Source organism: Kryptolebias marmoratus, linkage group LG4, assembly GCF_001649575.2.
Source record: "Kryptolebias marmoratus isolate JLee-2015 linkage group LG4, ASM164957v2, whole genome shotgun sequence".
Classification (NCBI taxonomy): Eukaryota; Metazoa; Chordata; class Actinopteri; order Cyprinodontiformes; family Rivulidae; genus Kryptolebias; species Kryptolebias marmoratus.
The window spans coordinates 8,501,617-8,518,761 of NC_051433.1; the positions used below are offsets into that span (position 1 = coordinate 8,501,617).

Consider the following 17,145-nt stretch of genomic DNA (forward strand, 5'->3'; position numbering starts at 1 on the left):
TTTGTTTCCCCTGAAAACAGTCAGGTGAAATGAATACAGGTGAGAAAGCAGCCAAAGTTGAAATCAACTCTGGAGAACTGAACAAAACTGCTAAATAATTATTTAAAAACGAGGGATGGCTCAAGACTTTTGCAGAGTCTTAATTTTGTTTTTTAACAAGATTTATTAACATTTTATTTTGGAAGTCTGAGAACCTTTCAGAAGACGTGTCTGCTGATCAGAGTAGCTCTTGGCCTTTATGCACACATGTAAACACTGATTCCAACACAAATCATACACAGAGGTCAGACTGACACACACACACACACAGAGCTCCCTGCATAAATGCATCAAAAGGCAAGAGCAGGGCAAAACACACACCGTTAAAGGTCATCAGTGATAACTAAACACTGCTGTGGCTCCTTAATGACCCCTAACAGGCAACAGAGAAAAACACTAATGAGTCCAGTCACAAACTTACAGACTTTGCATCCTCAGATAAGAAACTGATTTCTTGTTTTCTCTTTCCTCTGAAACCACAGTTTGGTAAATTCTCATTCTTTAAAACAGACAGCACAAAAAACACAATTTTTCTTGAGAATCAAAGAAAAATGTTACAGGGAACTCATTTTAAATGTCATTTCTGTCTCCATATAATATTAATCCAGGTCTGTTGTGAGTAAATAAGGTTTATAATCTCAGTGAGGCTTTAACCTGGATAAATAAAGGATGTAAATACTGTAGATCCTGTGGTTTTGTCTCAGAGTCAAATATAACTGGAGGACTTTAAGGAGCTGAACTTTATATATGGTGCAGACACATCCAACCTAACAACATTACTATTATTTGTTTCATTCAACTAGTTTGTGTTTTCAAACCAAGTTAGTTAAATTAGGCTTTTGGATTTTAATGTTAATTTTTAGTGTTATTTTGTAAAAGTAATCACATGGTTTATTTGGTTCAGTTTATTTATTTATTTGTTTTAGTTACTCGTTATGTCTCAGAGACAATTTAGCACGTTCGCTGCATTTATCACCTTCCGCTGTCTTCAAAAAATATATATATAGTTTTTATTTTCTCCCGCATGACTGCTGAGGCTGACTTTGGATCTGCTTCCACTTCACCTGACAGGTGAAGGCAGAAACTCTTTCACGCTCAGGCGGGATCAGATGGCAAACATCTTCAAATGTTCCACTAAAAGCACAAAGTTGTTCTGTGTTTGGTGTTTGTTTGTTGGCTCACCACACCGTCGGGGCTGTTTGACGCACGTAAAGTTTCTCTTGTTATAATTATCAACTCTAACAGGATAAAATGATTATTTAATAAAAATCGTCAGCCAGTAACAACTTGAATGGATGCTAAAGTAACACCAGCATCTCTTCCTTGTATATTTCAAACACTTTGTATCTGCTAATAGAACTCTTTGTCTGAAATAAGTAGCTCTTAAAACCAAACCAAAACAAAAAAAGACAAGAAGAAACAGTTATAAGGTTATAGATGAGGCTGAATTATATCAGACGCCTTCATGTCTCCAACAACCTGCTTTAACTTCACAGGATTGTTTTGGACTTTCTCAGATTTTGAAGGCAATCTGATCAATTTAAACAAATGGGAATTTTACAATTAAAAACAACCAAAACATTAAAATAATGACTTGAACCCTGCCATAGCTACATTTATCCTCTAGATGGCAGTATCCCTTAATATCTGACCACTTTTACGCCCTAATTTAAACAAACTCCAAGGAGCTGGAGACAAATAAGTCTTTAATTTCTGTGGATTTTATTTACAGTGAGTGAAGACTGTTTGACTCAGAGCAATAAAACCTGATATCACAGATATCTTTTATAAAACCTTTAACGCTCTATAGATGAGCACAAACCTTTTCTTCTACAGCTGCAGTAATTCACTTATTGAAGACAATATAAGAGGAATGTATTATAAACTTATAGCAGAGGTTATTTCATGACTTGTAGTATATTCTTTGAGAATCACCTTGTTGGTTAAAAAAAAAAAAAAAGAAATATCATCTTAGATTTTGCATAATGAACCCAAAAAAAGAAGAAATGATGAGTTTTGTTGTGACAGACTCAGAGATTTCATTAGGAATTATGGGATGTTTGCACATTTTAAAATGGGGTGACTCCCTTGCCTCGTTGGTGACATCATTACTGGCCTCATATATAAGACTGGTGAGAGAACGGAGGACTATCTCAGACCCTCAGCTGTTCTGTGGACCGCAGCCCGATCATCATGCGTGAAATTGTACATCTGCAAATAGGACAATGTGGCAACCAGATTGGCTCAAAGGTAATAAAACAGATCAATGCTTAATACAGAACTTCTCAAATGCATTAAACTTGATTTAAAAAGGTCTTTCTCTACATGACCTGCATTAATTACCTGTCTTAATTAATTGACACATCTGTTAGAGCATAATTTACTATAAACATCTGTTTAAGGACATAATAAGCTCACAACTCAAATGCTTGTGTATTTACTTTTCTTATTTTATTGAGGTGCAGAGTAGCTTTTTTCTGTCGCTCATTGTGAGTGACACGGGGTGTTTCCTGTCAGGCATTCAGGGAGAAGATAAGAACCAAAGCAAGACTGGCATGGGTGGGACATGTTTATCATGGCGAACACAAAACAAGAGAAAGGAACCACAAGATGATAAAGCGTAGCCACATTTAGTCTTAAAACCAGTTATTTTAGGGGGTATTTTGTTTTCTTTTCCCCTTGATGTGTACACAGTTTACTTCAGCAGGATGTACAGGATCACGAAGCTTTCAGATGAAATTCAGCAGAACTAATCAGCAAGCTGTGTTGATGTTACTGTAATGAGCTTTTCTTTTTTTCTTTTAGTTTTGGGAAGTAATAAGTGACGAACATGGAATTGATGCGGCAGGCATCTATGAAGGAGACAGCAGCCTCCAACTGGACAGAATCAACGTCTACTTCAATGAGGCTCACGGTACCAGTCTGGTTTTCTTGACTTTCACTCATTAAATGAGTTTCAAATGAACTTTACTGTTTGTTTTATTCTGTATTTGTTTTACTCATAATATAGATGTGTTTGATTTTGAATGTCAATCCGTTTGTAGGTGGTAAATACGTCCCCAGGGCCCTGCTTGTGGACCTGGAGCCCGGCACAATGGACAGTGTACGAGGAAGTCGCATCGGTGCTCTTTTCAGACCAGACAACTTCATCCATGGTGAGATCGATAAGAAAAAGAAAAAGCGGCAGAGATTCATATGGTGCTATAACCTTAATGAGTTTTATAAAATTCATTTCATATATTTAACAACAGAAGATGCCTTTCTGTTATGACAAATGTTAACCACTTAAATTAATTGTAAAACTGAAACAGTGGCACAGCTTCTGTGTTCAACAGTTTATGATTTCATAGTCCACATAATGTGGTTAAATAACGTTAATTATGGTGTCGCAGGAAATTCGGGAGCTGGAAACAACTGGGCAAAAGGTCACTACACGGAAGGAGCTGAGCTGGTGGAGCAGGTTGTCGACAGGGTGAGGAACGAGAGTGAAAGCTGCGATTGCCTGCAAGGCTTCCAGATGGTTCACTCCCTGGGGGGTGGCACAGGCTCCGGCATGGGCACCCTCATCATCAACAAGATCCGCGAGGAATACCCTGATCGGATCATGAATAGCTTCAGCATCATGCCGTCTCCTAAAGTCTCCGACACGGTGGTGGAGCCCTACAATGCCACGCTGTCCGTCCACCAGCTCCTGGAGAACACAGACGAGACCTACTGCATTGACAACGAGGCCCTGTATGACATCTGTTTCCGTACACTAAAGCTGACCACACCGACCTACAGAGATCTCAACCACTTGGTTTGCTTGACAATGAGCGGGGTCACGACTTCTCTGAGATTCCCTGGACAGCTCAACGCTGACTTGAGGAAGCTGGCTGTCAACATGGTGCCCTTCCCTCGCCTCCACTTCTTCATGCCAGGCTTTGCCCCTCTGACAGCACAGGGCAGCCAGCAGTACAGAGCTCTTACTGTGCCTGAACTGACCCAGCAGATGTTTGACGCCCGCAACATGATGACGGCATGTGACCCGCGGCGAGGCCGATACCTCACCGTTGCTGGTGTCTTCCGTGGTAAGATGTCCACCAAAGAGGTAGATGAGCAGATGCTTGCAATCCAGCAGAAAAACAGCAACTACTTTGTCGATTGGATCCCCCATAACGTCAAGGTTGCCGTGTGTGACATCCCCCCGCGAGGCCTGAAAATGGCTTCCACCTTTATTGGCAACAACACAGCCATTCAGGAGATATTCCGCCGAGTGGGGGAGCAGTTCTCTGTGATGTTCAGGCGGAAGGCTTTCCTCCACTGGTATACGGGAGAAGGCATGGATGAAATGGAGTTCACCGAGGCAGAGAATAACCTCAACGACCTGGTGTCAGAGTACCAACAGTACCAAGACGCCACCGCTGATCTAGATTGGGAGGTGGAAGACGAAGAGGAAGAAGAAGGACCCTCAGCAGCAGCGACAAGAAAGGTTCAATCTCGGACGGAAGTCAAACTGGAAACAGTTGTAGAAACAAGCAAAGAAACTGTAGCTGATCAATAAGCACAGGGTGTTCAGCTTGGCACAAAAAGACACTTTGGGACATGAATTCAGACAAAATAAGTCTGTTTTTAAAATCTAAAAATTTGTATTTTTATTTGGTAGTCTTACTAGTTTAACTTGTGATTTATGCCATTTTTGGGGCCTTAAATGTTTAGTGAACTTTCTCAGTGAGCATTTAAAGTTTTAATCAACAGTGTCAATTGGAAAAAGGTGGGATGCTTCCTGCAGCTTGGGGATGAGTCTCTGCCTCAAGTGAAGGAGTTCAAGTATATGAGAGTCTTGTTCATGAGTGATGGTAGGATGGAGCAGGAGATGGATCGATGGATCACGGCCTTGTCCTCAATAATGAGGGCTTTGCTTCAGTCTATCGTAGTGAAGAAAGGGTTGAGTTGAAAGGCAAAGCTCTTGATTTACTCAGTTCATCTGTGTTCCAACCCTCCCCTATGGTCATAAGGTATGGATCATGACTAAAAGAACGGGATCTCAAATACAAGCGTCTGAAATGAGCTTCCTTCATAGGGCGGCTGGGCTCAGCCTTAGAGATGGAGTGAAGAGCTCATCTGAGGGATGACGGAGCTCTTCACTGATCATGGACTGTTTTATATTATTGTGTTTAGAGATATTGGAGGTATTCAAGTAGAAATTTGGACTTTATCATGACAATGCTTTGAAGCATTAAAGTCAACTCTGCATTATTGTACCATATGTCTGCAGTGATGCTGATAATAATTTATTTTCCTCTAATAATTTAAACGCTTCAAGTATTAAAAACTTTTTTTCTGTATTAAAGATTTGATGGACATATTTAAATGTTTATAATTACTTTTAAGCTGTTCTATATATTTCACTGCTTTAAAAAATAAAATGTTGATGTTTAAGCAATGTTTCCTTTTTTGCATGATGGCAGCTACAGTCTAAAGAACACTAGAAATAAAAATAATATTCATTAGACCTTGGAAATAATTGTTTCCTTTACATCCTGTTTCATTCTCAGAAGCTGAACTGAAGCAAACTGTTGAGTTGGAAGACCTCTGATAGCATGGTAACAGTGATACCGTTCAAGGCTGTCACACAGTTTCCTCCCACTTGCACAAGCCTGGAGCGTTGAGATTACGCACAGCTCGGACAGAATATCTTAGATAAGCCAAAACATGCCCCAAATCCACTGCAACAAGGCTGACTGGACTCATTCACTGGAAATTTAGGTTATGGTGACAACAGACACATTGCCTCATCAAAGACCTTTTCAGACTCAGGTTACAAAATGATAATGGCACAAAGGTGGAATGGGTTCTTTAACCTCTTTCATTTTAGTAGTAGTTAACAAATTAATATGACTACTAAAGTATTTGTAAAAAGAACCACTATGCTGCTTAGCTAACAGATGAAGGCTTTATTAATTAAGTATTTACATTAATCAGACATAATATACATTATCTTAACAGACAGAATTACTATTTATAGTCTTATGAAATACTATAACATACTAAAACTCAGATTAAAAAGGTGCCTTGCATTGTTAAAAAAAAGGACTGCATATCACCTGTCATCCTTCATGCCAGAGATTTAAACTAAGGTCATCTTTTGCTGGGAAGGGACAGAGTTCCAGTCATTTTGGTCAAATCTTGTAAAGGATTTACTCTCTGACCTTTGTTGTCTGTCATTAAACTGAGGTAATGTGTAATCTCTGGTTAAGGATTGCCATATGGCTGCTGATTCTGATAACCTTGGTCAATAAAACTATCAAGGATCAATTGTCTTGACAGAAAATTTAAAATGTATCTTAGATTTAATTTAATTTAGAAATGTTTTTAAAAAGCCATTAAGACAATATAATAACTTCATTCAAAAAACTATATTCTATCAGGCATTAGTTCTAGGTAACACATGGAGAAAACCATCGATTGTATAGTATAATTTGCTTTTTCATAATTTATTTGGCAGGTGACTTTATCCTATTGCATCATGTGATTCTGTAACTTGTCTTTGACTTGAATTGTGTAACACTGAAGGTTAAAAGCACATCGGACAAAAAAAATACATTCTGCACCACAAAGTAACACATAGCACCTGTAGTTACATACAATAGGATACTCAGCTGGTAATTCTTATTCATTTTTAAATAAAACTTTACGTTTTTCGCCTTTTTTGCATGTGTGGATTAACGTGCCGTGGCCACAGGAAGTGCGTCACACACTCACGTGACTCCTCCCGGAATGAGGGAGGAGATTTGAGGCTGAATGTGACTGTCTGTCAGAGACACCGGGTTCCCACACACATCATCTGCAGCGGTCACCCGGGTTAAACCATGAAGATCTGGACCTCAGAACACATATTTAAGTAAGTAAAGCACTTATTCTTGTTATTAGTGCGTTTTTGTTCTGATTGTGTGTCTAGACCTGCTTTATTTTTTGTTAAATGACGCCACACATGGCTTTTAGTTACGCTGAAGCAGAAATTCACATAAGACTACTACTACTAGCTTAAATGCTAGTAGTGGTAGAAGCGAGTAAAAATGAATGGTAGCTCCTCATGACTACACATCAACGCTTTAAAACCTCCTTAAAAAAAAAAAGGCTGACCACAAAACTACCACTGACTGGTGGCTGATTTTTCCTTTTAAATTGCGCGACTGACCGGTCAGGTCCAGCCCTCTGCGCTCACCTTTCCCCTACATTCTTCCGCAAAACTGTGACGTCACTGGATCGCGACGGCGCTGCTTTCACTGGTCTCCATGGCAACCAATCAATACTGAGTGTGTGGCTCATACGCTTCTGTTGCTAGAAAACATTTTGTACTCTTCTCGTTGTTTTTGTGAAAACACTGGAAGATTGAGTTTTTTAAAATGTATTTTATTACGTAAAACGGTTCCCACGCATTAGTTTCAAGTCGTATATGTTAGTGTTAACAATGGCTGCGTCTTTCTTTATGCCTTACCAGTGTTTTGATTTATCCTTGAAGCTGAAACGCCATGTTGTTGCAGGTGAATTCACACCTTCTAATTTGGTAAAGCCATATGAGCAATGGTGAATTGATTAGTTTTTATTAGATGAATAGCTACAGCATTTTTGTTCCCCAAGCTTGATGAATGTGTCAAAAGTAAAAATCCTTGAGACAGAAATGGGTGTGTTTATTTTCATCACTGGTAAAATATCTTTCTGTTAAACTCTTTCTAACTCTGAAGTATAGCATCATAGTTTATCTGTCTATGCTAACTTGGGTTATTTTTGTGGCCTTGCTTTGACAGCCATCCTTGGGAGATGGTGACCAAGGCTGCTATGCAGAAGTATCCCAACCCAATGAACCCCAGCGTGGTCGGCGTGGATGTTCTGGACAGAAGCATTGACCAAAAGGGATGCCTCCACAGCAAAAGACTGCTCAGCACAGAGTGGGGTCTACCATCCATAGTAAAATCTGTAAGTATTAAAAAAATAATAGCCCACGCATAGATTCTTCTCAGACTACGGTTTGAAAGAGTTACTTTTAAACGTCAGACAATAAAATGCATCATGGGAATCCAGAAATATCCATTGAGAGGTTCAGGTTTTTCATTCTGTGAACCTGACCTTAACATGAAGACTATTTCCGTCCCGTTAGAGTAGCAGACCTGGTTGCTGGCTGGAGCCCAGCTGAGTTCATGGCTGTGTGCCACAGCTCGTGCTGTACAGGACATGATGGTCCCATATCTGTCATTCCTCGTATGTAATCCCTGACACCGCGTGATGTAACTTTCCGTCTGCGCGTCGGCCCGGTCAGAGCTAGATGACTGGAAAGCAGAGCCGTGTCAAAGGCCTTTGGACTTGTGAACCCGTGTATTACTGACTTTTTGTCCTCTGCGGCGATAAGGGTGCAGAAAGTTAACACTGCTCCACTGTGTCTGCATTTGTCTTACATCGACATTTGACAATCTGTAGCCTTTTTTTTTTTTTTTTGCTGAGTCTTGCTCAGATATTTGAGCAAGGGTTTATCCTCTCTGACGACATCATGACTTGCACCTTTAAACTCAAGGACAGTCTAGGACACAAACTGTTCTGGTGACAGGTAGTTTGTGTAAATTACTGCAGCGCTTCAGTGTTTATGTATAAACTAGAACCTTCCTGTTTTACAAATCCATCTCTTGCTCATCGAGCCAAAGTATGATTGTAAAGCCTCATTGAAACTTTTAGTTTCTAACCTCAGTATCATTTTACTGGTAGAAAATATTTCTTTTTTTTTCTCTCTCCAAAAGGGCTGCGCTAGTGTTTTTTTTTTTTTTTTCTTTTGATGCCAAAATAAGAAACTGGAAAAATCCAGCTCAAATACTAAAGTTTCAAGGTATTAAAAGCAAACAATAATGTGGAAGTGTGTTTAATTGAGTATCGATTTATCACAAACATGGCACTTATCATGTTTAAATTTCAAGTTGTGACTTTAAATTTATTAAAATTGACACAAGCTTTTGGAATTTATGTTCTGTATCTCAAATATGGAATTACATTCTTGATGATTTTCATTTCTTTTTCACTGAAATATTATTTTCAGATTTAAAATATAAACAAATCAATAAATACATTTTTTTAAAAGGTAAAAAGTCAACTAACACCATTTAATTAATATCTATTTTAGATGCTTAAGCAGGTAGTTTAGGTCGAATTTAAAATGTCTCCCTTTTTGTCTCCAGCTCATTGGAAACCCGCGGACGTGCACGTATATTCAGGAGCACTCGGTTGTGGATCCCAAAGAGAAGACATTCGAACTTAAATCCACAAATGTGAGTAACGATGACACACTTTTGGGTCTGTTTAATCTAAGAGTCTGTAAAAGCGCCTGAAAAAATCCTTTTGTGGATGTTATGTCAACTGAAGGCAGCTAAGTGCATGTATCAAAAAAAATTTTTGGTGTGACTTAAGGAAAAAAAAAAGAATTGATACATTATTTAGAAGCAGAGATCTATCCCAGGTCTCACTTCTGTAATATTTGTCGGAAAGAATGTGTGATTGTTTTTACAGGTTTTCTTTTTTAAGCTCTATTGTTTTTATGAATCCTATTCAAAGTATGTTTTGTTTGGGATTGGTCAAGCCAGAAACAGTCACACCCAGTTTAGACTGACTTTCTGTGACTTCATTCTGACTGCATTCAGGTTGTTAAACAGCGTATTATTCTCAGAATGAAGTCCTTCTTGTTGCGCAGGTGTCGAAAAGTTTCAAGAATGCTTGTTCACAGTGCTGTTGTGGGACTGGTCTGATAGCTGTGACTTTGCATTTGGATTCTACCTCTAACCTGTACTTTAGTTTATTTAATAATCATTTTTTGTAACATTCTCCCTGCAGATCACTTTCACAAACATGGTATCAGTGGATGAAAAGTTAACATACAAGCCACACCCAGAAGATCCAGAGAAGTACGTTCCTACATGGTGTTACTCTGACACATCTTGTTGCTTTTAAAGTAGTGAGTTTGGGCTTTAATTTCTTTCAAATCATCATCTCTTCTAGGACAGTACTGACTCAAGAAGCCATCATCTCTGTGAAGGGCATCAGTCTCAGCAGTTACCTGGAAGGCGTTATGGCCAACACCATCTCCACTAATGCTGGAAAGGTAAGACATTGACGTCTAGACAAACTAAATCAAAATTGTACTTTGCAGGTAATTTATGATTCAGCCACATGAACGCAGAAGCGTTAACAGTCATTTGAAACAGGAGAAAAGTGAAAATCTAGTCCTGCTGTTACAGAAACTATAAAGAGGGGATGATTATGAAGCTAGTTTCCAGCACACAGGACAAAGTTTAACAGCCTGTATGGACAACTTTATGAAGAACTTCCTGTCAAAACTGGAAACTTTTGTCACATTCTGGGTGACGTCGTCATGAAATCTTAATGCTTAATGTTGTGACCAAACAAGTTATTTGTGCTGTTTATTTACACAACAAACAAAAAATACAGGATTATTTCCCTTAAGTTTGTCTGAAAATGTGAGAGGACTTTCAATGGGCTAACCCAAAACTAAGACACTAAATATGTGGGATAAAGTTTAAGTTCTGTGACTAAACTTTGGTTCAGCTCCTGCTGCTTTCACTTTTAGAAGGGCAAAATAAACTCTAAAATGCTGCTTTTTGTTCAGTAATAAAATGAGTAGTTTTCCCTAGATAGAAGAGTTAAATATATTTCTTCTTCTTTATTCTGTCAGTTTGCCTCACTAATGTTTGGGTTTTGTTGTCAATCAGGGCCGAGAAGCCATGGAGTGGGTAATCAGACGGCTGAATACAGAAATCGAGGAGCTGGCGGCCACAGCGCGCGGGACGATACGCACACCGATGGCTGCGGCCGTCACTGAGAAATGACACCTACCTCTTTCTATCAGCAGAATCTAAGAGAGGCTCATCAGTGCAACCTGCCTCCCTTTATGGTGCTACAGTGCTGCTTCGGTGCTCTGGGTGGTCTCCATTATTTAAGGGTACACATGTATACGTTACTATCTACATTAGATATATATTCAAGCAGCAGACCACAGCATAAAGGAGCTCTGATGAATGTTTTCAGGCCAGCACTGCAATGATGAGAGGCTCAGGCTAAAGACTGGGCGGCACCCTCAGGGACAAGCTTAAACACCGCTACCATTTGTGTCTTTGGAATGAAAGGAATACAAGGACGCTGGTTGAACCAGAAACAAGAAAAAGTGTCAAAGCAGATGCTGCTTTCTGCACACACCTTTGCCAGATGTGCTTTTCTGCTGCAACAGACTCAAGAACGTCGGCGAGTTTTCCTCTGGTGCGAACAATTGTGTTTACAGAGACGGAGGTGTAAAGAAAACTACATGAGATAAGATGGCAGAAATCTGCTTGCCAAGATAGGGTTCAAATGCAATTTGTGTTAAACTTAAATGTAAGAAGTTTGGATTAAATAACCTGAATAACTTCATGGACATGGGAATATGTTATCTCCATTTACTTTTGAGAACCATCTCTACTTTTTCCTGTGGGACCGCTTTAAAATGAAATATTTGTAGCAGGTGACAAATGCAAGCCAGATTCTGAACTGTATTCTTTTGTTTTTGTTAAGGTATTTTATTTCAATGAAGGGATCAATGTTCTTGCCATATTTATATTTAATGTGAAGACCTTCTCAGATGCTTTCAGTTGCATGTTGAACTTCAGTTTCATCCACGTCTGTATAGTTTACCTTCAGGCTGACACCATCGCAGTGACAAAGTGTGGAAGCTGGACTCCATGTAAATGGATGAATGGTTACTTTGTTTGTTTGAGAAGGTCTTCTTCCATAAAGTAGCTGTACTACTTTTTTTAAATACATGTATTTTTAAACTGTAACAGAAGTATTTATTTAGGAAAACAGTTTAATAAGAAGTTGTTTTTTTTGACTATCAAACATTGTCACAGTCTATCTTAAAAAAAAATGAAGATTGTAATCTGCAGTTTCGACTGAGTGCATGTGGAAAACCCTCCCTGAGTGAATGCATGAAGTGGCAATAAAATGGGAATATGATAAACCTACTTGAAAACTTTGTGTCTAGTCTGGTGATTCTGTCAAAGCAGTGTTCTGATCAGGTTTTCAAGGACTACAAGGTCACATTTCCAATGTAGTATAAGTGTTCAGATAAAACTGAACAATTTTTAAAATTAATCCATAAACAGAAAATCATCTTGAGTATCAGAAATGTGTCTTATGGATAAAACTTTATATGCATTCAGCTGTTTGAACAAGCAACAAAAGGAGTACTAATAAAACAGGCTAAATTCGCTCTACATTTTTTATCCAATCCTTGTGTATTTAATACTAAAGTCATTTTTTTGTTGTTGTTTTGCATGACTTGCTTGCAGAATAGTATATTTATTACTGTGTAACTATACATTTACATCAGTAAACATACTTCTTCTACCCACTGCTCCACATAGCAATTTTTGCTTTAGAGATAAATGCTGCCACATGGGGACCAATCTGAGACCTGCAGCTTCTTTTTTTTTTTTAAAAAAAAAGGCCATATGTGCTCATTTGAGATCAGTGCTGTATAGGAGAAGTGAATGGTCAAACATAACAGTTAACTGTTATTGTTGATAATTTCTTTAATTGCCTATTTGGTTAATCAGGCAGCCTTTACAATATGTCTCTTTCTCTAGCTATAGTTAAGTCAAAGACTGTGCACATGTAAGGTTGATAATTAAATGAAAAGAAAAAAGTTTCATCATAAGATTTTAATAATTTAATCCAAATAGTTCAACTTTTGACTGTATATTTTATAAATCTAAATTAAAACACGTTTCTTTTTTATTTATATGGTTCGGTTAGGCCTCTACTGCCCTCTACCGGGTTGAAGTTGGTCTCTGACGTCACTATTTTTCCCGTTTTTCCGTTTGTTGAGTCAGCCAATAGGGAGCGAGTGAGCGCATTTCTTCAGCCAATTGCAACCGCGGGTTTCTTTAAAGGTTTTGAACAGAGGGTCATTTGAAATTAAACAGGCTGTAGAGTGTTTAAAGGAAGTGTTATTCTGGCAGATTATTAGCCAATCTCCGCAGCTTGGATTTGTTTGTTCGTTTTTAAAGTCACTTTTTACAGCACGGAAGGTTTAATAGCTTGTTCAGATAGTGGACCGTTTGGTGTTGTTTCAAGCTGTTAGTTATTTTTTTGTAGCTAACCTCGAACGTTAGCATTTTTTAGCTAGTCGATGTAGCTGCTAACAAGCGCTCGGGTAGAAGTTTACCTGCTGGAGAGGCGCTTTAATTCTGGATAAATCAACGGACAGGGGCTGCTTTTGGACATCGTGCAATACTGTTTTTAGGTAAATTGTGTTACCGTCTTTTTAAAAAACTTGCAGATTACCTGTTAGCATGACATGTCTTTTGGCTGCGTTAGCCGCTAGGCTAACACGACCCGTTGTCCGTAAACGTTAGACGACCTCGCGAGAATTATTATTTTTGTTCATTTATTAAGATTTATAGATTCAGTAGCAGCTAATGTGTTATTGTAGCTTCGCTAGAACTACTGCTGTTGTCTTATTAAGTCAGGGTTGTTTCTAATAACCCATAACTCTCCTTTTTCTCAGAATATGGACTCTTCTTCCACACTCAGGGTGACAAAGACCACTAAACCTCAAAGGCCTGAAATTAAGGTAATACTTAATTTTTTATTAGTTTTAAAATAGTCTTATATGAGATTTGGTGGCTTAGTTCTTCTACTTGTTATGTTCATAATGAATGTGTTTAACCTTTATAGATAGACACACGTTTCTTATCTTTTGGACTCGGAGAAGTTAATTTTAAAGCTTAAGATACACATCATAGAGGAATTTACACATGCATTCATTTTAAATACTGATAGATTAAAGGATGACAGTTTTACATGTGAGGAAAAGGCTATCTAATTTTTTTAATGGATCTTTAGATCATCTAGTTAATGTTACTGTAGTATTTCTGATTTTGATGTGTTTGGTTCATTGCATCCTCCTCCAGTGTAGGTAAAGCTGCTTAAATTCAACTAGATGTCTTTTAATATTTGTTGTTTTGTTTTGATTGCAGTCCAGTGGTGACGGGCCAAAACGAATCCAGGTATCGCAGCCTGTTCCGAAGGCTGTAGTCACACCGACCCAGCCCCAGCGGGTCCTCGGTGTGTCAAATGGCCCGCAGCGCGTTCAGCGGCCCGTCAGCCATCAGAAACCAGTGTCTCATGTCCCTGCTGTTGTCAAGTCAAAACACCCTGCTGACCAGAATGTAAACCCTGCTTCTCTGAATGAAACTCCCACATCTCGGCCAAAGCCTGTTGCCCAGCAAAATCAGCCAAAGACACACGTGCCCAGTGCCAACTCCGAGTCGGCCAAGCCTCCGTCAGAATCTGCAAAGCTGGAAAAGCCACAGAGTAAGTGGACTAAGAGCAATGAACAAAAAGATAATGTGTCGCTTTCGGATGCTAAACTTTATCCCTGGTTTGTTTGATAGATAATCCTGTCAAGAATGATCAGGGCTCTTCATCAAAGTATGTCCAGTACAGTTTTTAAGTTGTACTTTATCTTCTTATATCATCGATTTGATTAAGTTTGTAACTTTTCACCGCTGTGATCACCCAGGAAGCGATGGAGCCTGGAGAACTTTGACATCGGCCGCCCTTTAGGAAAGGGGAAGTTTGGCAACGTCTACTTGGCAAGAGAGCGCCAGACCAAATTCATCCTGGCCCTGAAGGTGCTCTTCAAGAACCAGCTGGAGAAGGCCGGCGTGGAGCACCAGCTGAGGAGAGAGGTGGAGATTCAGTCTCATCTCAGGTAATTTGTTACATTTAGAGCTAAACAAACAAAAAAAACTATCTTCACAAAGATGAGATTTATCACAGGCCTTTTGTCCTGTTGGTCCTAAAACATATAACTTAGATTCAAGTGAGTCAAAAATTGGCGACTACAGAGAATTTTAGATGACATAAACATTGTCCAGAGCAATGAGGTTGACTTTAAGTTAAAGGTGTTCATTTTAACTTTTGTTTTTAAGAAAAGTGGTCAAGAATGCACAGTTTCGAACTACCGAAATCACCTACTTACTGTTCAGTCCACGTGTTCGTTTTGACGCATCTAAACCTCAAGGCTCATCTGTCTGACCTGTGATGGTCCTGAAGCAGGAATCCTTTGTTGATGGGTGTTTTTATACTCGCCTGACACAAAAATAATAATTTCTTGTCTTCCGCCTAAAAGGTTAATGTGTATTATGTCACCAGTATTAATGAGATAAACTTTATTTGTCACACGCTCAGTGATGAGACGTTTTTGTGCCTGCATCCAAAAATAACCACAGGATAACCCTTAACTCTGTTGAGGTCAAACTCTGAAACATTTACTGCTCATGCTGAAGGTTTTTATACTCATTGGTTGTAACTTTATGTAAATATTAGTCAGATTTAATTTTTTTTTTTTTTTAAATCGGTCTTCATCTGTTTTCCGCAGGCATCCTAATATCCTGCGCCTCTATGGATACTTCCATGATACTGCTCGCGTGTATCTCATCCTTGAGTTTGCCCCCAAAGGAGAGCTGTTCAGCGAGCTGCAGCGATGTGGGAGTTTCCCTGAAGACAGAAGTGCGACGGTAAGTGTGTCACTTTAAGAGCTGGTCACTTATAGTTTACGTACAGTACTGAAGGTGTGCGCTAGCTCCACAAATACTGACAGTGTTGTTTCTTGGTTAACTTTCAGAATACTTACCAAAAATATGGAGCCTGTTTCATTTTATTTCTTTTCTTTTAATTGCTTGTTTGCTGTATTAGTACATCATGGAGCTGGCAGATGCTCTTCACTATTGCCACGCCAAGAAGGTGATCCACAGAGACATCAAACCAGAGAACCTGCTCCTGGGAGCCAACGGGGAGCTGAAGATCGCAGACTTTGGTTGGTCTGTTCACACCCCCTCTTCCAGGTACACGCACTTCCTTTGCCATCTCCATTTTGGCAGCTGTACTGATGAGGTTGAGGATTATTCTCATGTTTAATTTACCGTGTGTGAACACATTCCTCATCCAGGAGGTCCACTCTGTGTGGGACACTTGACTACTTGCCTCCAGAGATGATTGAGGGCAGAACTCATGATGAGAAGGTGGATCTGTGGAGTCTGGGGGTCCTCTGCTACGAGTTCCTGGTTGGGAAACCCCCGTTTGAAGCAAAAACTCACGACGAGACCTACCGCAGGATTTCAAGGGTAAGAACCCTAGCTGCCTACAAAAATACAGAAACGCCAAAAGTACAATTTTATTTCTTCTTCTTTCCTGTCCCAGGTGGACTACACGTACCCTCCGCAGAGCAACATCAGTGCTGGAGCTAAAGACTTGGTGGCCAGGTTGCTGAAGCACCACCCCATGCAGAGACTGCCCATCCAGGGAGTCCTGTCCCACCCATGGGTGCTCCAGTACTCCACCAAGAAGCCTACAACCTTCAATGACGAAGAAACCAGTCAGTGACGGCTCCCTGAACACATTTCTGTACATATTAATATCGGGAGTGCTGCAGAAATACCAACAGTTTCAAGTTTTGAGCTCTGAACAGCAGCCTGCAGCTGATTTTGTTCGGCTTCTGCTTTGACAACAAAATGACTTCTTATTTTATTTTATTTTTTCCTGTTGTAAAAACTTGAGCCACTTTTGTCATCTTTATCTTCTTCCTAAGTTTCCTCTCATCATTGGCATGCAAATGTGCCTGTAAATATTTCACTGTTCTTTTAGATAATTATGAAAATGTCGTTGACCTTTTGTGAGATGTCGCTACTTGAAATGAGGAAATAAATGTTTTATTAAATGCGTCACATTGGAAAGAACCACAGAGTGTTTCAGTGAGAAAAATGTTTTGTCTTCTTTGCATTTCTTTCTTAAACGACTTGATAAACCAGACTTTGCACTGAAGATCAAGTACTTTATTATTTTTAGTGGTGAGCGCACAGCAGAGGGCGCTACAGAACCACTCAAACTGGGAGCGTGTTCGGTTTTTGGTGAGTTAGGTGACTTTTCTAGTATAATAAAATGTTAAATTGGAAATGTGTTGTATGGTTAACTTGTTTTTCTTTGTTTACATATAACTTTTGTTTTTCTCTTAAATACAGTTTTATCATC

At 39.2% G+C, this 17,145-nt stretch overlaps 3 protein-coding genes across 3 annotated transcripts; all 3 read left to right on the forward strand.

The window, feature by feature from the left end:
• The first annotated feature begins 1,980 nt into the window (after positions 1–1,980).
• LOC108231715 (tubulin beta-6 chain) lies at positions 1,981–5,460 on the forward strand. The gene is made up of 4 exons (XM_017408971.3): positions 1,981–2,289; positions 2,845–2,953; positions 3,084–3,194; positions 3,432–5,460. Exons 1-4 carry the CDS (start codon positions 2,233–2,235, stop codon positions 4,580–4,582), a joined length of 1,428 nt encoding a protein of 475 aa, XP_017264460.1. The 5' UTR covers positions 1,981–2,232; the 3' UTR covers positions 4,583–5,460.
• A 1,301-nt stretch (positions 5,461–6,761) lies between these two features.
• prelid3b (PRELI domain containing 3) lies at positions 6,762–12,079 on the forward strand. Its single transcript, XM_017408569.3, has 6 exons — positions 6,762–6,922; positions 7,830–7,998; positions 9,243–9,332; positions 9,892–9,962; positions 10,057–10,159; positions 10,788–12,079. The coding sequence occupies exons 1-6, from the start codon at positions 6,891–6,893 to the stop codon at positions 10,902–10,904; spliced, it is 582 nt and encodes a 193-aa protein (XP_017264058.1). The 5' UTR covers positions 6,762–6,890; the 3' UTR covers positions 10,905–12,079.
• Positions 12,080–13,001: 922 nt separating this feature from the next.
• aurka (aurora kinase A) lies at positions 13,002–17,070 on the forward strand. Its single transcript, XM_017408609.3, has 9 exons — positions 13,002–13,354; positions 13,619–13,684; positions 14,091–14,427; positions 14,508–14,544; positions 14,636–14,827; positions 15,497–15,635; positions 15,814–15,962; positions 16,067–16,241; positions 16,318–17,070. Exons 2-9 carry the CDS (start codon positions 13,622–13,624, stop codon positions 16,498–16,500), a joined length of 1,275 nt encoding a protein of 424 aa, XP_017264098.1. The 5' UTR covers positions 13,002–13,354; positions 13,619–13,621; the 3' UTR covers positions 16,501–17,070.
• Positions 17,071–17,145: the final 75 nt, after the last annotated feature.

Excerpts from the sequence above, each read along its gene's own strand:
- LOC108231715 (XM_017408971.3), top strand. The coding sequence starts at position 2,233 with ATGCGTGAAATTGTACATCTGCAAATAGGACAATGTGGCAACCAGATT. Across the intron at positions 2,954-3,083 it reads CTACTTCAATGAGGCTCACG|GTGGTAAATACGTCCCCAGG; the intron begins GTACCAGTCTGG and ends ATCCGTTTGTAG. Across the intron at positions 3,195-3,431 it reads ACCAGACAACTTCATCCATG|GAAATTCGGGAGCTGGAAAC; the intron begins GTGAGATCGATA and ends ATGGTGTCGCAG.
- prelid3b (XM_017408569.3), top strand. The coding sequence starts at position 6,891 with ATGAAGATCTGGACCTCAGAACACATATTTAA. Across the intron at positions 9,333-9,891 it reads TCGAACTTAAATCCACAAAT|ATCACTTTCACAAACATGGT; the intron begins GTGAGTAACGAT and ends TTCTCCCTGCAG. Across the intron at positions 10,160-10,787 it reads TCTCCACTAATGCTGGAAAG|GGCCGAGAAGCCATGGAGTG; the intron begins GTAAGACATTGA and ends GTTGTCAATCAG.
- aurka (XM_017408609.3), top strand. The coding sequence starts at position 13,622 with ATGGACTCTTCTTCCACACTCAGGGTGACAAAGACCACTAAACCTCAA. Across the intron at positions 14,428-14,507 it reads AAAGCTGGAAAAGCCACAGA|ATAATCCTGTCAAGAATGAT; the intron begins GTAAGTGGACTA and ends TTTGTTTGATAG. Across the intron at positions 15,636-15,813 it reads CTGAAGACAGAAGTGCGACG|TACATCATGGAGCTGGCAGA; the intron begins GTAAGTGTGTCA and ends TTGCTGTATTAG.